General features: G+C 43.5%; 1 protein-coding gene across 2 annotated transcripts; it reads left to right on the top strand.

Annotated features, from left to right (window-relative positions):
• Positions 1-385: 385 nt before the first annotated feature.
• On the top strand, positions 386-7,245 carry ZBTB18 (zinc finger and BTB domain containing 18). 2 transcript variants are annotated; one of them, XM_048937753.1, is made up of 3 exons: positions 404-480; positions 1,354-1,436; positions 3,622-7,245. In XM_048937753.1, exons 2-3 carry the CDS (start codon positions 1,424-1,426, stop codon positions 5,202-5,204), a joined length of 1,596 nt encoding a protein of 531 aa, XP_048793710.1. In that variant the 5' UTR covers positions 404-480; positions 1,354-1,423; the 3' UTR covers positions 5,205-7,245. The 2 variants fall into 2 exon arrangements, with proteins under 2 accessions (XP_048793711.1, XP_048793710.1); XM_048937754.1 differs by lacking the exon at positions 1,354-1,436 and having other exon boundaries at positions 386-480.
• Positions 7,246-13,934: the final 6,689 nt, after the last annotated feature.

Here is a 13,934-nt window from a genome sequence, read left to right on the forward strand (position 1 = left end):
GCCGCCCTCCTCCACTCAGCGCCCGGCGCCGCCCGTCACTCAGCGGCGGGGCGCCGCGCCGGTTGGCGGCGGCGGCGGCGCGGGCGGGCCGCGCTGTCAGTCAGGGAGCGGAGTCCGAAGTGGGGAGCGGGGCGGGAGGAGGGGAACATCTGTCTGCCGCAGCCGGGCCCGGCTGTGCCGCCGCCGCCGCGCGCCCGAACTGCGTGCGCCCGGCCCCCGCCCGCCCCGCCCGGCCCCCGCCCCTCCCCCGCGGCCGGCCCCGGGCTCCGCGCCGCCTCCGGCCGTCGGTGCCATGGGGAGCCGCTGAGCGCGGGGCCCGCTGAGCGCCGCCGGCTGCCCCGCTCGCTCCTCAGCTGACGGCAGGGGGGGGCTCGGGGGGGGGGGGGCGGCGGCCCGCGGGCGGGGGCGCGGCGCGGAGCGGAGCGGAGCGGCCCACGAGAGGCGGTGGCGGCGGCGCGGGGACTTCGGGCCGCCGCGAGTGTGAGTCCCGCGCTCGTCCCCGCGCGGCGCCGGGGGCCGGGGCGGGCGGGGCCCGGGGGCGGCGGGGCCGGCGGCGCTGCCGGTCACTTTCCTTTTGTTGCCGCGGCGGCCCGGGGGCGGCTTTCCTGCGCGCCGGGCGGCCGCTTCCTGGCCGCGGGGCCGCCGGCGGGTCGGGCCCGGCGCGGCGGGGGGGCGGCGGCGCTCGCGGCCAAAAGTTGCCGCCGCCCGACGGGGATGCGGGGCCGGGCCCGCGGGGTCGCGCCCGCGGCCCCGGGAAGTTGTGGGGAGGGCCGGGGCCGGCGGCTCGGGGCGCGTCCCGGGCGGGGAGGCGGTGGCGCGGGCGCGGCCCGGGGCGGGGAGCGCGGAGCGGCGGTTCCGCGGAGCCGAGCGGCGCTGGGTCGGCGAGCCGGGGCTCGGCGCGCTGTCGACGGGCGGAGCAGCCCTCCAAGTTGAGGCAGAAGTGTCGATGTGCCGCGAGCGCGGCGGAGCCCCATATGTTGAGGGTTTTCTTTTTCTTTTTTTTTTTTTTTTCTTCCCCCCGTTCGAAAGTTTGACAAAAAAAAAAAAAAAGAAAAAAAAAGAAAAAAAAAAAAAGAGACTTTGAAGTATTTTGTTTATACTAACAGAAGAGAAAAGTTCTCCTAAGAAAAAGCTGGTGGCAGGAGTGTAGAGGAGTAGCATATGGCATTAAAAGGAGCACAGCTGGAGGTAGCATTTCCATCTGAACATGATGTCAGAGCAGCTGACAGCCTGCCATCCCTCAGCCTTTTATTCTAACACACAGACAGGGAGTTAGTGTGTGCAGATCTGTGTGTGGAGAAGGTATCTCATTCCTCTCTAACATCATCTCCACTTTGCATCTGTCTCTCCCAGTCTGCTTTTTTCCACCGATCTAACAGACCTGGAGCCAGCGAGACTCAGAGGAAAGGACTTAATCAGGTTTATGTGTACTAAAGGTAGGAGTAGCAATAGATTAGATACAGCATCTTTCTGTTTTGGTGTGTTGTTTATTGAATTTCAGGAAAAATCACATTACTTTTCTAACCAAGTTTGGAGGTAATATATGAAATTGAGTATTAAGCAGATAAGTGGACTTGGTCAAAAAGGCTGGGGCTGCAGTTTGAGAGCATCGGTTTGATGCACATGGATAGAATTAACTTTAATGCGTATCGTGAGAAGAAAATTTCTGGTTTTAGGATGTGAGGAGAGTAACTTCGTTCTCAATTTCTGAGACCAAAACTGAAATGCATTCGGCAGCGAGCTAACGGGAGTTCTGCTTTATGCTTTTGTGCTGCATCTTTAGGTTGACTTGATGGGGATTTTTGGTGAAATAGACACGAGCATGCTTTTAAAAAGAACCTTCTGGCTGAACCGTGTTTGTTGTGAAGGCTCTCACTGCGCTTGGTGGTTAAATAGCCAGCAGCCCGGAACTGTGGGAGCATACAGCTGGAGTGCTTCTGAAAGATAGAAATCACTTGTGTGTTTAGAAACTTTTGTACCTGGGAGAATAGCCTGACTGGTTTCCTCTTTTCTTTCTCGCCTGTAGCATTTGCAATCTTTTATTCTGGCATAACAATAATTATTTGAAGGAGTTTTTGTATTTGCGACTAATTTAGAACTTGTAGATTTGAGCTGCCTGAATTGGCCAGACAGCTGTAATCGCACTCCTCTATTCTTAATCTCTTTATCTGGGCAGCAGCTGCCATATGGCCACAGTCAGCTGGATCAGATGTTTATAAGCTTCCTTCTTCGTCCCTCTCTGTCCTTTCAGCCTCCTAATTTGATCACAGCTACCTTGTGAGCTGCCCTCCAATCTTTATTTTTAGCCCTCTTAAGGATTAGGATTGATGTTGGCTGTGGGGCACTTAAAGTGATTGTATTGTAAATCTTCGTGCTTTACTCTAGCGGTGGTATTTCACAGAATATAGCCAGGGTTGTGCTGTAAGTTTCAGCACACCTCGCTTTGCCGGGGATGGGCATTTTTCAGCAGTAGATATTGCCAGCCCAGAGAGCCACGGTGTGTTTGGATGGTTTGGAAGAGCATTGCCAGCAATCACAGAAGAATAGGTTGAGACAGGGTTTCAGGAGATTTTACTTTCTGTTTGAATTCTGACTTCTCTACTTCTTTGAAGTTTGGTTTGTTGCTTTTTGTGGGCTTTTTTTGTTTTTTTGTTTTGTTTTGTTTTTGTGGGGTTTTTTTGTATCATCAGAGGGTGAATAGAAAAAGACTTGGGTAAGCACAGCACTCAAGATACTCCTTTTAAATGTGCACACGTTCATGTTGAATGGCTTTTTTTTTTTTTTTTTTTTTTAAAGTTTGGTACTGCAAACTCAGTGTGGTGTGGGAGGGGAGGGAAATTTCTGTCCTTTTGCACAGGGGAAGCAGTGCTCAATGGCATTTTAACTGATAGTTTTCTTTTCCTTTTGCAAATTCTACACCTTAGCAAAAAAGCATTTTGTTTTTTCTTGTACAGTGTGGAGAAGGTTCCAAACCTGAAACTGTACCTACCAGGAAGAGAATGCAGTGCAGGCCAGGTTTCTGAAAAAGCTTGATTTTCCTATCAATAAAAATTCTTTACCCCTGTCAGTTCACACTCTTTATGAATGCTAGACCTTCAGGTTTGGGCAGTTAACATTTCTTCATACACAAAACTCTCCTGTTATTACAGTTTAGCTTTAAAAAGAATGTTGATCACCTGATATTTTTTTTTCTTTCACTCTGTGATCTCTCAAACTTAGCATTTAAAAAAAAAAGAATTTTTTTTTTTAATTTTTTTTTTTTTTGTCAGTCCTGCTAAGGACACAATCTGGAGGAAGTTCCCTGAGAAAGGAAAAAAATAACTGTTGAACAAATTTTATGAACAGAGGTGGTACTTAAAAAAAGAAAAGAAAAGAAAGTATACAAATAGTAGCTAAGTGCTTCTTAGAATGGCTTATTTAGGAGTGAGGGGAAAGCAGAACTTCAGTGGTTGACTGGGGAAAGAGAGGCCATTGTACGTACGCGTTAAATAATCCTCGCGTAGTGGTGGTGTCAGAATTCTGGCAGTAGGAACGCTGGGCTTTCAGAGTGGAATAACTTGGGTTCCTAAGTTCTGTTGTTCCGAGCCGCGTGTAATTTTGAAACATCTTATTACTTTCTAGGTTATGAAGACAGCATGGAGTTTCCTGACCACAGTAGACATTTGCTACAGTGTCTGAGTGAGCAGAGACATCAGGGTTTTCTTTGTGATTGCACTGTTCTGGTAGGAGATGCCCAGTTCCGAGCGCACAGAGCTGTACTGGCTTCATGCAGCATGTATTTCCACCTCTTTTACAAGGACCAGCTGGACAAAAGAGACATTGTTCATCTGAACAGCGACATTGTTACAGCCCCAGCTTTCGCTCTCCTGCTTGAATTCATGTACGAAGGAAAACTCCAGTTCAAAGACTTGCCCATTGAAGACGTGCTAGCAGCTGCCAGTTATCTCCACATGTATGACATTGTCAAAGTCTGCAAAAAGAAGCTGAAAGAGAAAGCAACCACGGAGGCAGACAGTACAAAAAAGGAGGAAGACGCCTCAAGTTGCTCAGACAAAGTGGAAAGTCTCTCCGACGGCAGCAGCCACATGCCAGGAGACTTGCCCAGCGATGAAGACGAAGGAGAAGATGAAAAATTGAACATCCTGCCTAGCAAAAGAGACTTGGCGGCCGAGCCTGGGAACATGTGGATGAGATTGCCCTCAGACTCAGCAGGCATTCCCCAGACTGGCGGAGAGGCAGAGACACACGCAACAGCAGCTGGAAAAACAGTAGCCAGCCCCTGCAGTTCAACAGAGTCTTTGTCCCAGAGGTCTGTCACCTCCATGAGGGATTCAGCAGATGTTGACTGCGTGCTGGACCTGTCTGTCAAGTCCAGCCTTTCAGGAGTTGAAAATTTGAACAGTTCTTATTTCTCTTCGCAGGACATGCTTAGAAGCAGCCTGGTTCAGGTGAAGGTGGAGAAAGAGGCTTCCTGTGATGAGAGTGATGTTGGCACTAATGACTATGATATGGAACATAGCACTGTGAAAGAAAGTGTGAGCACTAATAACAGGGTACCGTACGAGCCGGCCCATCTGGCTCCGATGAGGGAAGATTCGGTCTTGAGGGAGCTAGATAGAGAGGACAAGGCAAGTGATGATGAAATGATAACTCCAGAGAACGAGCGAGTCCAGGTGGAAGGAAACATGGACAGCAGCTTGCTCCCTTACGTGTCAAACATACTCAGCCCCGCTGGCCAAATTTTTATGTGTCCTCTGTGCAACAAAGTCTTTCCCAGTCCCCACATTCTGCAGATCCATTTAAGCACGCACTTTCGAGAGCAGGACGGGATCCGCAGCAAGCCTGCTACCGATGTCAATGTCCCCACCTGCTCGCTGTGTGGTAAGACTTTTTCTTGCATGTACACCTTGAAACGTCATGAGAGGACTCATTCAGGTGAAAAGCCCTACACTTGCACCCAGTGTGGGAAGAGCTTCCAGTACTCCCACAACCTGAGCCGCCACGCAGTGGTTCACACGCGGGAGAAGCCACACGCTTGTAAGTGGTGTGAGCGCAGGTTCACGCAGTCCGGAGACCTTTACAGACACATTCGGAAGTTTCACTGTGAGTTGGTGAACTCATTGTCTGTCAAAAGCGAAGCACTGAGCTTACCTACTGTCAGAGACTGGACCTTAGAAGATAGCTCACAAGAACTTTGGAAATGAAATTTTTATATATATAAATAATATATATATAAATCTATATAGTTGTGGTACAGTCTAAAAGCAATCTTGTTTCCTTGAACTGAAAGTTTGGCTATTAGCTTGTTTTTGCACTTTAAGGCAGCATGAATATTTCACTAATTTAGCACTCTGATAAAACGGAACTTTAGAGGTAACATGGTGGTGAAGTAATAAGCATCGGAGCGTATTTTTTCCCCTTTTTTTGGACTAGAAGCCAGCGGATACTTTAATTTTAAAGAATCTCCAATTTGAAAATGTTGACATGGCTTTGTTCTCCCCAAAACGCTGCGTTATTTTGAGCTCTAGATAATTTTCCTTTCAAAATCTGAATGTAGAAATCCTTTCCCAATTTTATCAGTTCCTTTACTTTTTTTTTTTCTAATTGCATGAATCCTTTCTAGCTGTTGGAAACCTGAATGCTTTTAGACCCAAATGGAAAATTTCTGAAATGCTGGATTATCTATTTTTAAACAAGTGGTTGACTTAAAACTTATTATGGCAACTTCTGGATTTCTGACAGTTCCCACTGGAAAAAAAAAATATAATAAAACAAAAAAAACCAACAACAACAACAACAAAAAACCACAAAACAAAAACCCTGAGAGTACACTGGGATCACTGGGACTCTGTCTTATATGAAGGTTTGCTTGGGATGAAAAAGGATATTGCAGCTTCAGCAGTGATGAACTGTGTGTTTAAAAAATGTGAATTACTGTTATTGTATACTGTAATTGATTACATGGGCCGGGGGGAGGTATCAAAGAACTTGGCAGGTTGTGTTGATGCTCTTAGTTGAGTCTTGAAAAGTAAATATTAACGCTACAGAAATGCATGAGTTTCAGTATATTTTTGTCTTTGTTTGCATTGTATAACTTTAATGAGTGAGTTTAAAATTATTTAATTTCCTTAGGAAAAAGCACCGTTGAAAATGCCGGTGTTATGAAGAACGTAAATGCACTGTTTTTATTTTATATAATTTAAATTTTCCTTCCCACTGTCTTTCAGTTGAGAAAAACTTAAGCTACGAGTTGACAATTTAGCTACGTAACAAGGAAAATATGAATGTTTACAAACAGGCTTAAAGATTTGCATGTGCAGTGTGCATTCATTAAAAGAAAACCTTCTAATTGCACAAACCCCACGCCAGCTCCAACTTTAGGTGCATACATTTACCCAGATGAGCATTTTTAGGATTCCTGCTGTACACATCCACAATAGGTCATTCTTTTTCCCCCCTTGAAAAGGGTCTGTGGACTGAAAAAGCCCCGGGCTGAAAGGACTGGAAAGCCCTGATTGACGGGGGAGGGGGGGGGGGCCGGGGGAGGGTAGAGGGCTCTGTGTATCCAAGCAGCAGAGACTGCAGCCTGACGTGTGGTTTTAATGACCAACACGCAGGTCAAAAGCATTTTGCACAGTGTTTGTTTTCCTGTCTTGCACTTACAAATAAGGTCTATGGGAGTAGCATGGAAAACGTTTGCTGTTTTTCCTTTTTTTTTTCTGCTTTTGTTTAAAATTTGATCGCCTTAACTACTGTAAACATAGCCTATTTTTGTGCTTAAGATACTGAATGGAAAACTCCATTGTGTATTGCTGGACTGTTTTGGAAATATTTGGTCAAATGTGTGTTAATTTGGCTGTAATGGCATTTAAAACAAAACAAAAAAAAAGCTGTGAAAATGGCCTTGGAGCGTTATCTTTAGTTACTTGAATAGTTTCTAGGTTTAAAAATACATTCTTTTATTAATTTAGAGAAGACAATCAGTGTCTGAGGAAAAAAAAAAATGGACTTTCTCTTGGATTTTTTTGTGGTCCTTGTGAGTGATTGCTTTTTTCCTTTTATTAGTTTCACATTCTTCTTTTGTTCTAAAACTTAGACTGACATCTAGCTTTGACAATCATAGTATGTTTTATTTTCCTGAGGGGGGAATAACTTATAATGCTGTTTAGTTTTGTACTATTGGTGTGTTGGTGAATTTTTAAACTGTGTGCTAACTGCAATAAATTATATGAACTGAGAAATCAATTCCCTTGTCTTTTTTTTTTCTTTTTTTTTTTTCTTTTCCCTCTTTTACATGATAGTTACGGAGTATTTTTTTACAATGTGTAACTTTATTACTTTTGCACAGACTTCTGTTGCTAACTGTTCGGAATATGTTTTCGGTATGCTTTTTGAGCACTTTGATGCTAACGTCCATTATTTACATCTCTCTTAACATTTCGACAAATTAAATGCTTGTGTTTTGAAAGCATTTCTGTTGTCTGTAGCTCTCTATCATTCTGTAGAGGGATTAATCTTTTTTTCCCCCAAAGACATCTGCAGAAGCGATCTATTCAGTTCCAGAAATTTTGATTCCACGCAGATCTCTCTAAAGACCCAAAATTCCTTTTCTGGGCTTAGTTTCACCCCAAGCAGATCTCTTGGGCTCTCTCTTTTGTATTCCGTTTCTGTCAGAACAGTAGAGCAGAAGGAAACAACTTAATCTGAAGTATACAGCTCGGGTAGGGACTGGCAGTCTATGCTACAGAGCAAGTAACGGTCCAAATGTCCAAAATACCAGCAATCCATCACAACTGTCTGGGCTACAAAGGAAAATGAGAATAATCCTACAGCTGTTTGTGGATTTCTCTTACAGGCTAAACCTTTCTTCTAAAAAAAAGAAGTAAAGCGCAGTGAAACCTTTGAAAAAGATATTTTAGAGGTTTGTTGCAGGATATGCCCAGAATTCTTTATCGAAACGTTCCCTCCTAGGGATGAAACCAGCCCTGCAGAGCCCAATGGGAGTATAAAAGTAGAGCTAAATTATAAGTCTGGAACAGAGACAGCGGGGCAAATATGAAGGAAAAAATCAGGATTTTAACGTTTCATTAGATTTGTCATCTGCCTAGCTACAACTTTAGTTGACCAAATGAATCTTGTCGCTTAATGCTATGCTGCATTTCTTCCTACGTTTGTGATAGTTCATACCTAGCCAATATGATTTTTTTCACTGTTTTGATCCTCATAACCATTTCAAATATCATTTGCTCTTTTTTTCCACCCTCTCTTTTCTAATAAAGTGAGTTATTTTGGAAACACTTTCTTTTGTAAATGTGAGAATGTGAGTATCCTCAGTCATGTAGGTTTCTCATTTTCTACCAGTAAGCCTTTGCTGCAGCCCAGTCTTTCATACAACAGAGTATTATGTGTAGTTAAGGCAGTTTAAAGTATCATCAAGACTGAAAAAGGCTAATATTGCAGTTCTGAAATGCGTACAGTTGATGAGCTTTAGATGTGGCTCTAGGCAGATTTGCCATTTGTTCTCGAACAAGAAGATTTTTAAGATCTGTAGATTCACAAATAAGGCTAGACTTAGAAAGAGCCCTGTTTGGGGGGTAACAGAAAACATAACGGCCACTAATGACAAGATCATTCAAAATAGGCTTTGTATGTTCAGATTTTATCTAGTTGGTATATACGTGTGCGGCACACGCTTGCTTGTGGCTATCAACGTGTTTCTTCAATGAAAAGATGAAACATACTTCTCTATGCTGCTTCTCTCCATCAGCTTTAATGTACTGACATATCCAAATAGCTGTAACCTTTTTTTTCCTTTTTCTTGTGATATACTCCCCAGATAATGAAGCATGAGAGAATGGTTCTATTGGCTCGGGAGTGTGTGGTAACAAAACCCGTACTGTTTGTACTGCCATTGGGGCATAAGGCAAATTGTGAAGATGGAGGCTGTGCTGCAAACCTCAGAGGTTCAGAAGATCTCCTCTGACCACTGCCCCTCGTTGCTTTAGAGCTGGGTGTAGGTCTACCCTAAGGCTCTCAGGGAATTTACGATTCAGTTGTTTTTTTAAGCTCTTCGCATGATCGTCCAAAATTCTCTCATTGTGCGTGATTTCTCTAAACTGAACCTTGGGGATCAATGCTATAGAGAATTTTAATGCAGGCATATTATTCCATCTACTTAATAAGAACTTTGCACATTTTAGGTGAAATTTAAAAAGAACTCAGAGTTTTAGAAAAAACTTTCTAGTCAAAGAACAGAGGGGATCTTCACTGCTTCTCCTGCTCTAGGACCAAATGATTCCATACGTATTTCTGCTGAGCGGGAGTTAAAGCTGCACACCCCTTCAGAATTTGAATTTCCCCATTTGAATCCTAAGCAAAATTGTAAAATCAATTTGGGAACCAGCGCATTCCCTTTCCCTCCTGCAGCACACCGAACCTTCTACTGCCTGCCCGCTTCTGCCTTCTGCTTTGCTGGAGTGGAGAAGCGATACCGTGATTTGCCGGCAGTGCAGCTCCTCTTTGTTTTATCTAATTAAAAAAGGCTTCTACAACAGTCAAATATTCTAACTTTTTAATGAACTCTTCAGACGTCACAATACGTTTTCCCAAAATCATCAGTAAAATCAGCTCCCCTTTTTATGGTGGATGATACCACGGCGATTTGCAGCCGAGGAGAAGTTGCAAGGGGAGAACATTTCTGCACGCTGCCTCCTCTCCTCCTGAAGCAGTGTAAATTCGTTCAGAGCTAAAGTGAACTACATTTTGAGGCTGCACAAATACACTAACGCTGGAAAGCAGATCCAAAGGTATTTTCATGTCGTTCTACGTCGCAGTGCTCTCAAACTTATAAACTATTGATGCTGTTTGTCCACCTGATTTTGGAACAGAAATATTCCCAAGGAGTATTGTCTTTTATTATAGAAATCTAAAAAAGGCATTAAGATTTATCTTTTTTTTTATTTTTTTTTATTTTTATTTATTTATTTTTTACTGGGATCGTGAATGTGGATTATAACAAGTGCCCACGGTTTCTAAAAGAAGGAAGAAGTGAAAAAGAAGCGTTCTGGGCTCTTTCAAAATATTCTTGTTCAAGCTGTTTTGTTTAATTCTTGATGTGCTTTAGTCAGGTTTAATTGTGTCGTTAAATATCATGAACTTGGTAATACAAATTTTTTTCTATTTGATATAAGAGGAGTTATTTCTTAGTTGTATCTGTTAAGATGCCTTTGGGTAGAAAGTGCAAATGTTATCTGTTGCCAGCAAATTGAAAACTTCTTAAGAAAATGAACACTGCTTACCAAACCTGGAGCCAGGAGCTCATTGTGGCATGATAAAACTCAGTTAAACCTGGTAACAGGTCGTACCAATGGCAGGTTACACTCCATCCAGGAATACTGTCCACTTTATTATAGGAAGATTAAAAAAAAAAAAAAAAGGCAGTGTTGCTTTTAGATGTTTGCCAATCCAGGTGTTCTCCAAGCAACAACCCAAAGTGTACCCAAGTGCAGGCTAAGCAGTCCAGCTGCCCACAGTGCAAGGCCCAGGTGAACCAAAGGTGGGGCAGGCTCAGCTGTGACAGTGGTTGCAGCTGCTGCAGTGGTTTCAAGTGATAGAAGTGTTTTCAGAAAAATATGTATTTGAAATACACTACTAGGAATGTTTCTCTTGCATTGGAATTGCTTGGTTTATTTGATTTATTGTTATTTTATTTTATTGTATTTTATTTGGTCTCACAGAACTTGATTCTGTTGTGTGCTTAAAATCTTAAGGTTCGTTTTGGTTTCATCTAATTCTGTTGCTTCAGTTGCTTTTCCTAGTAAACAACCACTCCTCTGAAGCAACACATTCTTTGTGCAGAATTCAGGGAATGACCATTCCCGACCAGCCCTTGCCTTTACCCATTTGCAGCAGGAGGCCAAGAGTGCTTGCGCCGAGAAATCCTCTGCCTCGATGGAACAGGACCTGCCTCTCGTACCACTTCGGTGGTGCTGGGCCACCTGTGCTTTCACCTACTTCGATTTCTGAGGTTTTGCTGCCTGCCTGCAGCAAGCCTTGGCTTGGGGCTATAGGATAGAGCACGTGCAGCCTAGCCTTGGAGCTGAAATTTTAAGTTGATTTGGGATTGTTGAGGCTGCAGGAAATAAGTGATTAATTGCAAGATGGGTTGTTTTTTAGGAAATTTTAACTTAGAGCAGTCTGATATTTCTTAAGTTTTAAAAAGCAGATTGTTATAAACGTGTGTGTGTGAGGATGCACTTTAAAATAACTCACCAATTTTTATTTGGGTGTGCACTGACATCACGTTCTCAGTTAGTGCTTGAAGATCTTTGGGACACACGTTTCACACCCATAAACAGTAGCCGGTGCAGAGCTGTGCTGTGCAACCCATCAATTGCCGTTCTTTGGTTATCAGCCACAGCCTGAGCACCAGAAAGGATTTCAGGTGCAGTACGGAGCACACCAGCTCTGGCTGCACACTACAACCCGGTGCACAAAGCTGGATCTAAGTCGGTAAAATATTTAGAGAGCAAATTACATGTGCACTGTGACTTAGAAAGGATTTAGCTGGGAACGCAGTATGTTGCTGCCTCAGTGCTGTAATGGATATATTAACAGGCTTCACTGTTTCACTACAGTTATATGGTGAGTTATCTGCTGTATCAGGATGTAAAGCTCGAGATGGATTTAAATACTTCTTTCACAACCTTCCCAAAATACATTTTGGTTAAATGATACTTACAGCTATTAAGAAAATAAAAACCACTCTCAATGCTACATTTTAGGCTTTTGTCAAATTGACTTCAATTTTAGCAGTAAATCTACTTTTTATAAACTTTTGGATGTAAGCCCAATATACATTTTACAATTTTAAAAATGTACTTTATCTATAAATAAAGCCTCTGAAACTGATAGAGGTTTATCGTACAAAACATGATTTATTTTCAACTGCATTTGCTGTGTATTCACGCTTACTGAGGATTCATGTTGAGACAATTTTGGAATTTCATACTGAGACAAAATACCGTTAAAATCTTAATGAAACATATCCTGTTTCCATAGGCTATTGCTACCGGGTCTTCATTATCTGTAGAATATTCTCTCTCTTTTCAAGTAGCTCAACTGGCACTGTGCATCCAAAATCTGATTTCTATTCATAGTTTTCAGGTGCATACGTGACAGCTTGAAACTACTGCAAATACTCAACATCTCGTCCTTTTAAAGTGGCTGAATGCTCTAAAGAAGGGTCTACCTCTTACCGAGATGAGGCTGACTGATCCTGAGTTCTTTGGGAGCCAGAATCGGCACATCCTTGTGTAACCTGTGGGGACACCACAGGATGTAGCTTGGAGTGCCAGGCTCCTGCTGCTGCCAGTCTGGGACCTCTGTGGGGGAAAGTGCAGTTTGCCCAGCTCTGCGGGACGAGCGTTAACCCCCAGAATGTATTTATTTTTCCTAAAGATTGAGAAAGACTCACAGAGAAAAAACTTCAAAAATAGCGAGGGCAAAAAATGGCACAAAGCTGAACTTCGCTTACCAAATTTGGTATGCATAGCTTACATTTGCATCAAGAAACCCATGTGTTTTAGCATCTCTGCAAGGAGACCTTTCAAAGCCCATAATCAGTAGTTAAAAATGAGAGTAAACCAAGAGAACTTTTTTAACCGGAGCGCTAATTTTATCATGCTCTTTTATTCTCCCTAATATATAATACGAGGTTCGCGGCCTGGAGGAAAGCTGGGCTTCCTGCACAGTGGTGAAACCACAGAAGAGCCTCATCCACTTTCCATCCTGGCTGCATTGCTGGGCTGATGGTGCAGGCCATCTGAATGTGCTGGCTGGCAGGCATGCACTGTTTGGCTGATAGGAACCTGGAGGTGAGAATCCTGCAGCAAGGAGCGTTGCCCTCACACAGCAACAGAAGGTATGTGGGCACACTCCTACTGGGGTGACTTGCAGTGACTGAGGGGCTGCTGCTGGGAGGACGTTGGCTAATGTGGGGTGATGCGAACGGGGAATTGCAATATCCACACTCACGCTTGCTCGGCACACAACAGAGCTGACAGATCTGCAAGCCACATAAGTACTTGATGATATAAGCTGATTTAAAATGTTAGCCATGGTTAGCCCTGAGCTAACCATGTGGGATGGTCCAGGGCTGGATATCTGGGTGCTGCACTGCAAACACTGTTTAAAAAACGCAGTGAATTTACGTGTCTAATCTTTCAACCTTTCTTCGTGGAGCAGGAGCCCGCGTATGAATGTTCAGAAGTGGGCCCTACCTGACGTGAACTGCCTGTGAGTCACTACCGAGACACCTAGTTGATGACTAGCACTCTTCCTAATGTTAGTCTTCTATTTTAGGTTGATGCTCTTCACATCCAGGGCTCCCCCACATGAAAATGCTACCATTTAATGCATTTTCTTTTTTACAAGAGTCTTTGATGGTTCCTACAAACATTCATGGATAAACCAGATTGCTTAGTTTCAAAACTGCCTGTATTATCAAGAAAATTTTTCTTTTGGAAATACTCAGCCCCTTTGAGTAGTTTTTGCGACTTCCCAAACCAGGCAGAAATATCTCATGCAGGAGTCTGGAACAGAAAAAATGATTTACAAAGACACCACCTTAGCATGCTTTGCTAAAATTTAATATCAGTGCTCACCTTTTGAATCAATTGTTATCTCTTTTATTTAGAATGAGGAGGAGGAGTCTGTGCTTGGGACTGAAATGTGGTGAGAAAAGAGGGAACATCTGTAAATAATGTCTTTTTCTTTTAGGAGAAGGATAAGCACATTGTTAAAAGAATGAAGGAAATTACAGAAAAATGAGGTTTAAGGGAAAGCACATGTTGAAAGACAGAGCACATTAATCAGGATATAGGAATGGGAGGTATAAAGCCCCTTTTCTACACCACTTTGATTCTCGTGAAGGA

Source organism: Lagopus muta, chromosome 2 (assembly GCF_023343835.1).
Source record: "Lagopus muta isolate bLagMut1 chromosome 2, bLagMut1 primary, whole genome shotgun sequence".
NCBI lineage: Eukaryota > Metazoa > Chordata > Aves > Galliformes > Phasianidae > Lagopus > Lagopus muta.